At 50.6% G+C, this 14,326-nt stretch overlaps 1 protein-coding gene and 1 non-coding gene across 2 annotated transcripts; both read left to right on the plus strand.

The window, feature by feature from the left end:
• Window positions 1-6,368: 6,368 nt before the first annotated feature.
• BO72DRAFT_386665 (stress-regulated transcription factor RPN4) lies at window positions 6,369-8,564 on the plus strand (the record flags this gene model as incomplete). The annotated part of the gene is made up of 2 exons (XM_040941644.1): window positions 6,369-7,260; window positions 7,327-8,564. 2 exons carry the CDS (start codon window positions 6,369-6,371, stop codon window positions 8,562-8,564), a joined length of 2,130 nt encoding a protein of 709 aa, XP_040797653.1.
• A 4,017-nt stretch (window positions 8,565-12,581) lies between these two features.
• On the plus strand, window positions 12,582-12,688 carry BO72DRAFT_t244. The gene has a single exon. It is a non-coding gene; the product is annotated as a tRNA-Met (tRNA).
• Window positions 12,689-14,326: the final 1,638 nt, after the last annotated feature.

Raw genomic sequence — 14,326 nt, forward strand, 5'->3', positions numbered from 1 at the left:
GAGAATGGGTTCGAGTCCAGACCCTTTCACTCGGTAGATTAGATGCATGATCTGATTTTCTGATTTCTGCGCGGAGAATTCAGGTGGGTGATGTGCTGCGCACTTCCTTGTTGCATGGTATGGTGTGGTGGTCTAGATTTATGTGGTTTTTTTGTTGAGGAGGGTCTCGTGAGTGAGTATGTACTTACTGTACATGAGTAAGTGGGTGGTATGTACTAAAATGTATGTTAGGTGTGCTAACGTTATACAGTTGAGGTCTGCGTTCGGGTTTGAAAGAAGAAAGCTGAGTGAGAATGGCAAGACCGGTCGGGCTTGCTGATATCTAGGGCTCCGTAGAACACTGACTCGATTTAAATGCTCGGGATGGTTGGATGGAACGTTGGATTTAGCCTTCATATACCGTACGCTGTAGGTCTAGTATGACAAGTTTATCAAACGCCACCACCATAACCACCACCACAGACACACTTTATCTGATTGCGATCGTTGTGAGACATTAGCATAGGCAGGCACAGTATACAGAGATAGGGACGATAAGAAAATCCAGCCCGACCGAACAATTGGCGGGGTAAAGTCTCCCTCCATCGGGGACAATCTTCCGTTGCACCCTATTTTTGTCTCATGGTTACGAGGTATTACGAGACCTGATTCAGTTTACTGTTGAGGTATCGTGATCGGTATCAGAAACGTCTGAGTGGGATCTGGATCATATCTGACATTGTTTTGTCGTATCACCTGAGACATTCTTTCCCGTCTCGTTGGGTAGGGATGGACTATCAAAAGACATTGACTGCAGTTGTTAGTACTTACTAGGTTGGAGGAGACTAGCATCTTCGAAATCGATCGGTCGGTCGGTCGGTCGGATGGTCGGTCGAGAACGTCTCCGCCCCCATGAATTACTCAATATACTCAAGTACAACGCAAGATCAGCTACACTACGCTAGTAGTGGTAGTAGTCTGCGAGCGACAGATTGCTCAGCCTCTCAGGTGAGATAGATCTAGATGCCAATATGTTTTCCCTTGTGTATATTGTACAACATATCGGAAAAAAAAAATTTTGGTGGGGATGGGGGACAGTGCAATAGTGCTGTGCAACCCTCTACATCGGCAAGGAAGCGCGTGCCGTGATGCCGAAGATGGGGGGAGCCACGGACTGTGCCCGCCAGGACTCCCAGGAGCCTGGGTCTTGTGCTTGATCTGCCGGGCCGATGATGACCCAACGACTACGTGAGACCACCGATTGACTTTGATAGAAACACTGGCTCGCGGAAGGACAACTACCATCGTAGGGAAACTATCTCCCAGGTTATCTGGATCCGCGGGGTGAAGTATTGACGAGCAGACTGCCTCGTACTCCCAAAAACTATACACTTCTACCTGCTATCGGAGACGTGGAATGGGAAACCGCGACTTTCCGACGAAAAGTTTCTCAGCATCGCATAATGATGATTCGATGCTGGAAAAACCATCGAGGTAGAAAGAGAGGGGCTTAGATCCTGCTTTCTCGCGCATGGCAGCTGAAGGATCTCCTTGGAGCTAACGAAGAAAATTTTTTTCTTTCCCTTCTCATGTCGCTAGCTGGATGAGGGAAAAGTTCCTCGGAGGTATGAGTACTCAGGAGCTCGTTTGATCTATACCTGTGATAGGCGATGCAAGATACAAAACGGTTTTCCTCCGTCTGGGCCGAGCAGCCAGCCAATGGACTGGCGAGATTGCTGCGACAGCACTCATGGGGGGGGAAGGGCAGACCACACCACTGCAGCAAGAAATTATTTTTCAGCTGCACGGACCCCGATTCAGCCATCGTGGCCCAATTTTAGCAGGATTCTAGAAAGACACCAGAAAAACTCTAAGCGCGCGCCGGAGGGGCCGACTGCCCACTAGTCCTGTTTTGGGATGGAGGGTGGAAAAAAAACCGCCTGTATGAGCCGAAAAGCCCTTCCTCGGATTCGGAGGCTTGGTAGGGTAGGGTTGCGTGTACGGATAGTACGGCGTACGGTGGTCCGTTAGGCCTAAAACTTACACCTCAGGCTGCCGCAACCCCGGACCAGGTAATGCATTATTCATCATGGGTCATTGGAATCCACTTTTAGGGACAATCCGTTTGAGAAAGGCAACGAATCCTTTTTCCTTACCGCGGAGATCGGCACCATCCCTCCCCCCCTACCCTACCGAGGCCCCACGAATAAGCTGCCATTTCATCGGTGGCTGTGGCTGTGTCTGGCCGCATGACCAATCATGTCTATCGTTCTACACCCATTGCTGCAGGGGTGCGAGGAATTGGGGGAGGGATGATGGAAGGAAAAAATCTCTGCTTCTCTGCATTAGTGTAGTGTCCGTTCGCCCTACTGGGTGCGCGCACTAATGTCGAAACAGGACAAAGGAACATGTGGCAGGCAGGGGGGGGAGTGATGTGAAAGGGAAGAGTTTGCCAACCCGATGAGTATAAGGTGCTGACTCTTATGATAATTCCGCACCAATAAGAATTTTTCTTTACGTAGTCCCTCCAGGGGCATACATGCTCTCCTTGATGAAATTCCCAGTTTGTATTGTTAATGTTTTGTAGTTCTGAGTTTTTTATTCTCGTCCATGCAGTTTGAGTTTTCTCGTCGCTGTCGCAAAACAAATGCGCATGCGCATGGGAACTTATCCGGTGCTCTGGGATTTTTGACTTTTGCTTTGCCTTTTCGGCTCATCTGTCCGGCAACGTGGGCTCATTCTGATTTATACTTTTTTGATATCAGCTTTTAGACTCTCGTGCAAAGTCCCGAACTTGGGGGAGGGGAGGGGATGAAAGGGCTCAGCTGGGTTTTGTGGCTTGCGGCCGCTAAGTTGGACCATCTACCGGACCTACACTAACTACTGTAGCTACACTACTTACTCACGGGCTCTCTTTTCCCCAGAGAGAAAGAGAGAGCAAGACCCGGTGGTATGTACCGCCCACCACTGGTACCCGTTCTCCAGACCCGCCGGGTCCCATCATCCTTTCCCCCATTGCCCAGAGACTCCAGACCAGCACTGTGCACTATCCAGCCAGGGCTAGATACCTTAGTACTATGTAGAATACTCGTAGTATCGAATACGATCGGGATTCTTCCCCTTCCTGGAAAGCCTGCCTGCAGGCTTTTACGAGGGGATTACGCGGCGGTACTGGGGGGTATGTAATGCGCAATCGAGGGCTGAGCCCCCAGGCAGACGGGTTTCCCTGCTCGATGAATGGCTTTCTTATGAGGATATACCGGTGCTCGCATTGGGACGGTGTGTGTTTGCCACCGCAGTTCAGCTGTCTCGGTACGGAGCAAGCAGCACGCGGTGGGTCGAATGGCTGGCTCCGTGCCCCCGGGGAATGGGAGATCTTGACATTGGACAAGCAGGAAGCTAGCTCTCTGACAGCCAGCAGCAGCAGCATTGGACGTGCTTCGAGCATGAGTGGAGCTCCGGACGGCTTTGACTCTTAAATCGTAGCGGCTTGCAGCAGTGCACGAATCACAAAGCAAGGCTTGTGTCTTATGTCCTACAGTGTGGAGTGATGTCTTGTCTCTCGCATGGAGGTCTATGGGGCTGCCACGAGCTGGAGCAGCCAAAATACGTTGAATAGTGAGATGCAGACCACCAAAAACACGAGACGTGTCCACTTCCTTGTTTTGCCTTTTCTGCTTATCGATTGATCCCAGAAGGCATGTGAATGTTGCGGATTGAGAAAGCCATCGAAGTTGTTTTTGAGTCAGGAACAGCTAACCCATGCGCCACATCATGTCATGTCACCTCACACTTCGACGCACATGACGAGCTCTAGTAACATCCTATTTCCAGACAATATCTCGTTGTAAAGAATTGTATTTATAATCGTACGACGTCCCTGGTAGCGATACATGATTCTGTTTGCGATGAATCCCATTCATGACTCATATGTAGACTGTAGAACTTGGAAAGGGACTGAGAGTGACCCATTGGGACTGTGGCTTATCTCCGAAGGGCCGATATAGGAGATCTGATTCATTTGTGACCACCTCAGTAAGACTAGCATCTCGATAGAACCACGGTAAGCAAATACAGGTGATACTATCAGACAATGGACGAAAAGACAAAAAAAAGAAAAAAACCCACCCCAAAGAAGTTATCAGCTGACCTGATCACGCATAGGACAGAGGAAGTTCTAGTTGCATAGCCCGACTTGCATTGCACCGGCCGAGAAAGTGCAGGTTCGGGTCAGAGATGCCGCAAGAATCAGGCTACTAACGCAGGCAGGGCGAGAAGACCCGAGGCCGGGGTAACATTCTGGTCTTGGTGGTATTGTGCAACATCAAATCAGTTAGTAAGCCATTATTGACCGGCTGCGGCCTGTATTTCGTCCGAGTCTCCGCCGACCTGCAGGACTCAAAACTACTCAAACCGAAAGACCGAACAGGGTGGAATACTCATCAGCCATTATAAATGATGCATTAGCAGCAGAAAGAGAATGCAGTAGCGCTCACTGGAAAAAGCGCCCTGATGACCAAGATCGTATCCCCGGTCAAATCCGTCTCCGTGGAGTTACGAGTTTACTCCGGTTGACTCTTGAAAGAACTAGAGACCACCTATTAGTGATATTACTAATAATGAAGAAATTGACTAATACCGAGAATACACACTAGCCACAAGCATTTGTGGCGCAGCTAAGGTGTGGCTCTCTCGGATTCCCCATTGCGAGTCAATACCTACCTGATCATAGTGGAGATCGACTTTCCTTGGGCATCTACTGGCTGCAACCAGCTAAGCAAGGCGCTGATGATAGGACATGGATCTTCGCCCATTGACATGCACTGTAATCTTCATCTGTCGAACATGTCATCTGTAAGGGTCGGCTCAAAGAGATACACGAGATCGGATCGACCACGGCATTTTCGGTGGGTTGGTTGTTGTCACTGAGGAATGCGTGTGGCTTAGCCATGACAACTTGAGCGTTGATTGGTTGCCCTAGCGTCCTCCTCGGTTGCTATTATCAGGCGCAAGCAGAGAAAAAAATTTGAAACAGACACATTGTTGTTCCCTACGCTAGCCGAAGAGGAGGGTGGAAAAATCCTCCATGATTGTCTTTGTCTTTTTTTTTTCACTTCCAGGCTGAGAGTCATCGCACTAGCAGCCTGACTCAATGTTAATCATTCACTAGAGCGTGGATTCTGGTATGATCTGGACTCTACCCTCCCCCGAAGAGGATCCGGTCACCCGGTCTAGCTCCTGAGTCGAGTCGAGTCAAATTGCAGCGTAGGTTAGTTAGATGGTCTTAGAATGTCAGTCAATTGTGGCTTGAATGCAACTACTCAGTAACTAAGGTACTAAGGTACTAAGGTACTAAGTTAGTAGTGTCAAGAAACGCGCGAGTCGTGAGAAAAATGGGAAAAGTTTGGGTCGACTGGGGGTGGGAACTGCCTAAGGCCGGACTGGCCAGTGAGTCCCCCGGACAGCCATGCAGATCGAGTCCGACTAAGTGGAAAAAGTGGATGCATTCGTTTCGGCCGCATGACGGTAATTAAACGTAATATTACCATACATTAATACCAGACCCAATCCTGAGGATCGGCGGGCGGCCGGGATAAGCGTGCGAAGGATGACTGTCGGCGATTGCCGTATGTAGTCTCTACCTTAGTCTCCTCTCCTTCCTGCAGGGCTAAACGTCATTCTCATACATAAGGAATGAACCCTCCACCACACCCCCCCCCCTCCTCCTCTAAGCTATGAGTATTATTCACCCACCCATCATCTTATACATCGATCAGATATTTATTATCCCCTCAAGTCGCCTCCCATATCTTCTCTGAATTTCAACTTTGATCTATTACTCTCTCAATCAATCATCTTAGCATCTCATACTTCCCTCAATACTTATCTGCTATTCATACAGAGTAAGTTTACCCGCATACTTACGTCGACTATTCTCTCTCCCTCTATCCTCCTACCTCTCTTCCTCTCATACTTCCTTGACCAGATCTTTGCATCATTGGATTAGATTCATCTAACCGTCCATTCTGTGAACCTTAGGACTTTGATCTCAACCACGGTTCCCCACTCAACTGAGCCTCCCGATCGGTTTCTCTCAGCCTGAATCGGTCTCCCTCTGCCCGACGTTTCCAGACGCTTCGACCTGTTTAACATCTACTTTGACTCTGGACCATCCGCTCAAACTTCCAACTCTCTTGTTGACTCATTCTTCTGGTTGCAATTGCTCAGCAAGTCTTTTCAACACCTACGATCTTGGCCCCTTCGAGACTTTTGGGGGCCCTTGTGCCAACTTATCTTCATTAAACTCTCGACCTCTCCGGGTGGCAAACCCACCGTCTCCAGTCGGCGTCATCTCTACTCTGACGTCCAACCACGACACAAGCAACATTATGTTCATGCACCCTGCCGTACGTAAGGGTTTTATCACTGAACCAACTTCTGTCCCGTTCTACAACCACCAAGACCCCGTTTGCATACAAGACGACCAGTTCCTGCCTGAGTACTCACAAGAGGCCGTGTATCATCAGCCACGACTTCAGACTCCTTTCCAGTATCACCCGGACTTGCAGTTCGTCTCTCCGCCGTCTTCCGCCCCATCCTCTCCCACCTCCTCTCCCGCCTCGATCGCCTCTCACTACCCAACCACGGCGGTGGCCGCGGATTACTCTTCTGCTGTCTTCGACAGCAAGTCCTTCGAGGCTCCTTCGATGACCCCTTCCTCCTCGTATAACCCCTCGATCAGCTACCAGCACTCAGCTTCACCACAATCTCAGCCCTACTTCTTCCAACCATACTACGACGACAACGCTCAAATGTTGGCGCAACACTCCGCTCCGAACAACCACGGCTGGGATGGCAACTTGCAATTGTTGAACCCTGCTCGTATGCAGAACAACCTGTCGCGCATGCCCCAGTTCAACAACGACTCCCAAATGAAAATTGCCTCCAGTCCGTCCTCCAGTCGATCAGCCCCAGCAGGCGGCTCTTACCAGAGGCCGAATGGCCAGTCGAAGCCACTTCCAACCCCATCCCAAACACCTGTGCAGAACTCGATTCTTGCAGGGTCGTTTCAGGATGGCAACACAGCTGACGCAGAGTTCGCTATGAGGCGGGCTGTTATGGAGCAGCAGCAGAAGCACCAGCACCAGCAACAGCAGCAATATCAGCCTCGCCACCAGCACCAGTCCAGTGACTACTCGGTGTCGACTGCGAGCCAGAACTCACCAGTTACCCCCCAAACAGGCTTCGAAGAACTCGATGAGTCCTCGAAGACCACCAATGGTGAGAACCGGTTTCCTGGTGTGGACAAGTGGATGGATGATTACTTACATCTCGATTCACTTTCAGACTACACGCACCATAATCCAAACAATCTGACCATTGGCATCCCTAAGTTCAACCGTACCATCTCTGATATCTACCAGGATGAGCTGTACAACCCAACTTTGATGCCCACGCCACAGGTTCCTAAGCAGTCCACTAATCAGCAAAACATGCTTACTCCGACATACCGCAACGTGATTGCTGATAGACTGCAAGCCGCTAACCAGGGTCACCTCTCTGCACGGTCACAGTCGCCTATGGGGAGCATGCAGCGGGATCGCTCTCCGTTCCGGCAGAACTCCCCCATGGCTGCAGAGTATAACAGCGCTGGCTTGCAACACCCGCAGATGGCGACCAGCGTGCCTGGGGCACAGAGTGGCGTGAGCATCGCCCCCTCATCTCAGAATGAGCCCAAGACGATGTCTCCCAAGGATGCGCTGCTGGATTACAATGAAGGCGACGACTCCGAGTTGCATGCCCCTGGAATGCCGCTGTTTCCCCCCTCATCTCAGCCCGATTTCAATTTGGGCGATGCGCTGGGTGGATTGCGCCGTGAAAGCTCTTCTTCCTACCAACCTACCCAGAACTTCACTTCCATGGAGGCTTTCCCCGCACAATATGCCACTCACATGGCTGGACAGCAATATCCTTTCGGTCAGCAGCACCAGAGTTCCCGTCAGGCACAATCCCAACAAAACAGCCTCCTGCACCAGACTCCTGAATTCCCAGCCTCGTTGCCCCGCTTTGAGTCCACTGGAAGCGAGATTCTTCCCACGACCGAAATGACATCTCCTCAGGGTCAGCCAAGAGTGGCCCTCCAGCCTGTCAAGGCGGAGATCCCTCGACCTGAGAACACCTCGTCTGACAGTGGGACTTACACCTGCACCTATCACGGTTGCACCCTACGGTTTGAAACACCTGCCAAGCTCCAGAAGCACAAGCGGGAGGCGCATCGCCAGACCACTCCTGGTGGACATCTGATCGGGCGTGACAACTCGGCCCGGAACTCTCAGGCTGGCCCTCACAAGTGCGAACGCATCAACCCGTCCACAGGCAAGCCGTGCAACTCAATTTTCTCTCGCCCCTACGATTTGACCCGCCACGAGGACACGATCCACAATGCTCGCAAGCAGAAGGTTCGGTGTCATCTGTGCACGGAGGAGAAGACCTTCTCCCGCAACGATGCGCTCACCCGGCATATGCGCGTGGTGCATCCCGAGATTGATTGGCCCGGCAAACAACGTCGCAGAGGCAGAGAGTGAAGCTCTAGTGGATCCGCTCTCTACAGCGCTAGTGGATATGATCCATTCCCCACGATCGTGCCAAACAGCGAACAGCAAATCCCCTGGCTCTGGGAGGGGGGAAGCTGTTCCACCGTCCCGAATCGTGGGCGACGGGGCTTGAGTCAAAATGACGCGCGAAAGCCGTCGACGTCATAAACTAGACCCGAACTGGTAACGACTCGCTAACGGGTCCGGATCGACGGAACAGATTTCCGCTTTGGGCGACAGTCCTCCAGGCCTTGCAGCCTGAAGCATTGGCCATGACATCATCGGCTTCTGAATTGGACCGATACACCGCGATGCTGAACTCATCCAATTGTTCTTTTCTATCTATCGCTTTCAACCGTTTGATGACGTACATGCTTCTCTTTTCTGTGTTCATGAGCCAGCCTTTTGATTTTTTCTGCATCTTTAGATTTCTGTTTATTGTCATTGGGTCATAGGGGAAATGGTTGCATCAAAAGAAGCAATTTGTTCATATGGGATGATGATACTGTGATTATACTCGTCACGCTTGCGCAGCTGGATCTGTTCAAATTTTGTTTTTGTTTTATACATGCGTGGGATTCGAATCCTTCTGGCATGCTGTACTATATTCGACTGTGTACGATTGTTACGTTTATGATGTGTCGCACGTCTTTTTGTTACTGATTGCGAGGTTCTTGCATTGGGATGGCATGGTGTGGGTTCTTTGGGCTTGGGGTGCAAAAATGTCCATACACACGAATGGCTTGTACAATAGCTTTGTTTGATTGCTTGGTGGAAAATGTACAAATATCATCACCATGATTGAGATTCCACGAAAATCGTTCGCTTGTTGTGTAGAGAGTGGATTATACTCGTAGTATGAGTCGATGAATACGAGAGCCACCCCATGACTCGTCAATCCACTTGATCTAGGATAGATGACCCATCCATGCCTCATTCTACCAGGTCAGGTCGAACTGTACTCGTACCTTGGAGCACCCGGAGTCGGAGTCACTACCTAATCATTCCTGCCGGTGTCATGAGCAGGAGGGAAAGCTATGAAACCCGAGTGCTCCATGCACTCACGCCCCTCCGTCACTACAGTAACTGACTGCTAGGTACCTAGTACATACCTAATCCCCCCCCTCGGCCGGGACCTGCATTTGGGTAGGGTTACACAATCGCAACAAAGAACAACACACAAAAGATAAAAACAAAAGATAAAAAAAAAAAAATTCCGGGAGAATTTCGGTGATGCAGCAGGTAGGCAGGCAGGATGCATGCTAACTAAGCTGTCTTGTGTTTTGGTAAGTGTGTCTGGTGGTCTGGTCTGTGATGTATGAGTTACCTACCCCAGTAAGTACTTGCTTTACTTGTACCCCGGTGACACCTGTGTGTATGTGTACGTTTACCTCCCCAGCGATACAGCGTAGAGAAAGGTATAGTAAGGTAAGGTAGGTATATCATCATTCCGTTTATATCATACAGTACCTATCGTTTTGGAGGTTGGGGTTGGGGTTGGACGTGGGGCTATCGATACATGGGATTCGAGGGGTCGTAGCAAGCAAGCAAGCAGGGCAGGATTGCTTCGAATTTCAAGGCAAGGTATTCTACGGTACGGGTTGAACGATGAAAGCAAGATTGAGGATTGAATACCTCAGATAGGTTTGGGGATTGATTGGGGGGGGACATGGGTGAGGACGTATGGGGGCCAGCGGGCAGCGGGCAGCGGGCAGCGGGCAACGGGCAGATGATTCTGAATCTACATCATACCTACATAACACCACATTTTCAGGGTAATGCTATGTGGTGGTTCTTGATCTTTCTTGATTTTTTGACGAGACGTGCGTGTGGTTCTTGCTTGGACGAGTTAGAGGGGTTTGGAGGGGTCTTGGCTTTGATAATTATGATGAAGATGGATGATATGTGATGTTCGTGCTTGGGTTTGGTGATGGGGATGGGGATGGGGGTGTTTGTTGGTTGTAGGTTTTGGTGGTGTTTTGGTGGTGTTTTGGGGGCTACTGTACAGTCCAGGTGGGTGGGATTGGAATTGCTGCTTTTGCTCAGTTGGCTTCTGGTGCGCCGTTGCGGAGTTCCTTACACTTACATTGCGCTTGCGCTTTCACTGCAGTGGTTTGTGGGCTGTGGACTGAGACTGTGGATGTAGGTAAATTATGGGTTGAGTACCTACCGAGGTAGGCCATTCCTCAACACTTACTCGTACCATAAGTTATAACGCAATCTGGCATGTACTTTGTGTACACTCATCCAATAGTGCTGGCGCTATGTACGGTGCAGTGGGCTTTAACTCGTCTAGGTTAATAGTGAGGTGGGTTTTTCCGTCGTCCCGACTTCCTGGACAAAAGACGTTGGAGGAGAATGCTCGAGCTAGATTTTTACGAGATAGGCGTTCCTCCTGTGGGGAATGTTCGTTCGATGGTGGGTGGATGGTATGTACTGTATGTACTTTTTGTCTGACGTGCCGTCACGATGGAGCAATCGTTGCGTCCTCGCCTCTCTTTTCCACCACCCTTGTTGTATCCCCCCTCCCATTGACGAATAGGATGAGATCCATTGTGTAAGTAAGGAGGGACCATTGCGATGTACAATCCATAGGCGGGGTTACTCGGCGGTCTTTTTTTTACGGTGATCCTACTGACATGAGTCAGTGCGGTGGGTTCTGTTGCTCATTGAGTGAGGAAGGGTAGTTAGTAGTCGAGTATTCTCGACATCGGACGGGACGGGACGGGGGGGAGGGAAGGAGGTGGAGGATAGTCAAGGGTAGGGAGGGAGGTAAGGGTAGCTGTGGATGCAAGTCAAATCATTTCGAACTAATATGTACATCATCATGGAGTGGAGAGGTGGACAAACGAACGAACCATCTTCCCTCCCTCAAGAAGCTTTGGTCAGGGTGGATTTCGGTGGAGTGGGGATGCATGGGTGGGTGGGTTGTTGCATGGTCGATTGCCGCGTTTACTTACTCGTTCGGGGTCGGGATCATCGCGGATGATGGAGATATGACCTTATTTCCCCGTGTCTGACGCTATTATTGCATTTTGGGAGCTTTGGAGGGGGGAGGGGGGAGGGGGGGCGCGTGTTTTGTTTGGGATGGGCGGTTCTAGGAGCCAAGATGGGTAGTAGAGAGAGAAGTAGTTTCAATGGTGCCTGGACTGCTGAGTATCTTGGGCTGGGAATTTGGCCGCACTACTGGGAGGTCATGCATTATACGGATATATGGTTTGTAGGTCGGTGAGGTGCAAAGTACGTACTCAACTCAAATGAACAGACAAGACAAGGTTCGATTTTGTAACTGTCTCGCCATGAGGTGCTCTGAAACCCGCTCTCTCCACGTTGGGGGAGTCAGTGATTGGAGGAACCAGGAACTGTATTTCCGGGGCCGTTTCTCTGGAGAACGTGCACTTCATCATACCTAATCATATGGTACAATACATAGTCACGCCTGGGAGGTCGTGAGGCCTATGGTCGTCCGAATTGAGTCATCCCAGGGTTAGTATCAACTTCAATCCCATAGAACAATTGGTAGAACACCACAAAGCCCAGCACCCAAGTACTGTCCAGCAATGCCATAACTCTGGCCTGCATGCATGCATACTTATATCCTCCTCACCACCGACCCGGATACCCAACCACCACCATGACATATACAACGAGAAGAAACACCACCCACCAGGGAGCAAAGCCTTACGCCATGCAATATGAACCTCCCACAAGCCACAAATCGCATGATGATATACGGATCATGTTGATCTCGTCCGTCCGTCAACCGATTACACGTACAGTAATGGCCTTACCAGGTATGAATGAGGAGTGTAAGGGTGCCCCGTTCTCTGTGTGATCGGGTCTACCCATCCGGGACCATACATAATTCAAATTCATCATTATTCGGACTGCAATGTCGATCATGACACCATGGCGCATTGTTGGCTGACCCGCCCATGATGGATGCGGTCGGTATGTCATGAGGGATGCGGTCTTCAAACATAACTTCAATGGTCATTTCAACAAGTCGTCTCGATGGTGTAGTTGGTTATCACGTGGGTCTCATACATCAGTATGACTCGGAAGATCACTTCTGGGCGATCCCAAGGCCGGGAGTTCGAACCTCCCTCGGGACATCTCTTTTTTGCACCTTTTTTCTTCGCTTTATTTGATCTTTTTTGCTCCGTCACACAGATGATTGATATCCTCGTGTTGGTTTTTGAGTTCGACTTCCAGGGTCTTGGTGGACCGCGCAAATTGCATCGTATAAGCATCTACAAACCTCTGCAGTCTGCAAACCAGACTGTATAATGCAGGGCTAATTCAGATCCGAGCATCCCCACGGCCTTCAACAAGGCATAAACCACTACGATATCGATACAAAAGCATGACAGGCAGGCGCTGATCGGCCACTGCCATCCTTGTCCTCTCCGTTGTAGACTTACAAAACATAAGCACAGAGGACAGTGGGCTGTCTACCCGAAATTGGGTCTTTAGCCCACGCAGGAAGCATCAACAACAGAAGCTGGATGCCGACCTGGCCACTTTGTATACTGAGGCTACTCTGTTGTCCATCATCCCGGTGTGTCTCGGGCATATGCCGCAGCACCTATTGGGGGTAGACGACTGTAGCCTCCCTCGGCAGCTCATAGGGCGCCTCGGGATATGCATGTTCTGGCTCGGAGCTCTATAATGCGATTAGTAGCTGAACCGAAGGGCTCTCGCCAGCATCGTCCGCCATTTCCACGATCACCATGGAGGCAGTCCCGTGGGAGGAAAGCCGACGTATCTGTAGACAGTTCCCTCCTACCTGTTGTGCTTGCTCGCGTCAAATGATCTGTAGCAACAAGTCTTCATCCAAAGTTTCATGGTTCTCGCATTTCTCACTCAGTCGGTATCTGATCATGGCTGATCATATGGTGCCATGATTCAGACGGTGTAGCTTACAGCGAGCACCGTAAGCACCTGCATGCGCAGCAGCTACGCACACTCGCCGTCGCGCGAGTCGAATAGCCCCCACGAACTTTACCCTTGATTGTGATGCAGGCAGGAGTATGTCATCCAGCCCAGCATTGAGTGTCATCGGCAGATGTACCTCGATGTTTCTGGTCCATATACTCCCGTAGCATGGCGCTGCATCGTCTCGTTTCGGAATGAGCACTGTCGGCATTCTGTGCAGACAGGGCGACTTGCCGGAGCCATACGCCGCTCCCAACGGGTGTGAGTCATGTAGTGACTAACCGATAGGCCGAACTGTCTTTGCGTAACTGCTTGTGGCTTTGCTCATGATGCTCAGCAGGTGGACTGTACACTGGGCATTGTGAACTTTTAACCAGCATCTGGTCGACGGGTTCCAAGTTCCTCGGCCCGTTTTGTCTTTTGCTTTGTGAGTGCCCCTTGTCCCAGACTTGATCGCGTCCGTCGCATGTCTGTCCTGAAGCGGGGTTTTTCCACTGGGATTCGTCGAGGTAGTGGAAGGAGGGGCTGGATACGCTGGTCTACGATCTCTCCTCGTTGCCGTCGCGGAAAACATCTGTGTTCAGAATATCGATGGCAGGACCTATAGTAGCCTTGCGAGATGACAAGTCAGCTAGGAATCCCGCGTGATCAATCGCGTCACTTCCTGGTATCTCCGTGTCTCGGTGTACATTGTCCTGCCGTCGCCACCCCAGTTCAGACAATGGTCATTGACCAGAGCTCCGCAAACGACTCAGACCCGGGCTGATCGTATTCTGCTGGGCTTCGTATTATGGAGCACTTCTCATCGAGTCACA

The sequence above is a fragment of the Aspergillus fijiensis genome, assembly GCF_003184825.1.
Source record: "Aspergillus fijiensis CBS 313.89 unplaced genomic scaffold BO72scaffold_57, whole genome shotgun sequence".
Lineage (NCBI taxonomy): Eukaryota > Fungi > Ascomycota > Eurotiomycetes > Eurotiales > Aspergillaceae > Aspergillus > Aspergillus fijiensis.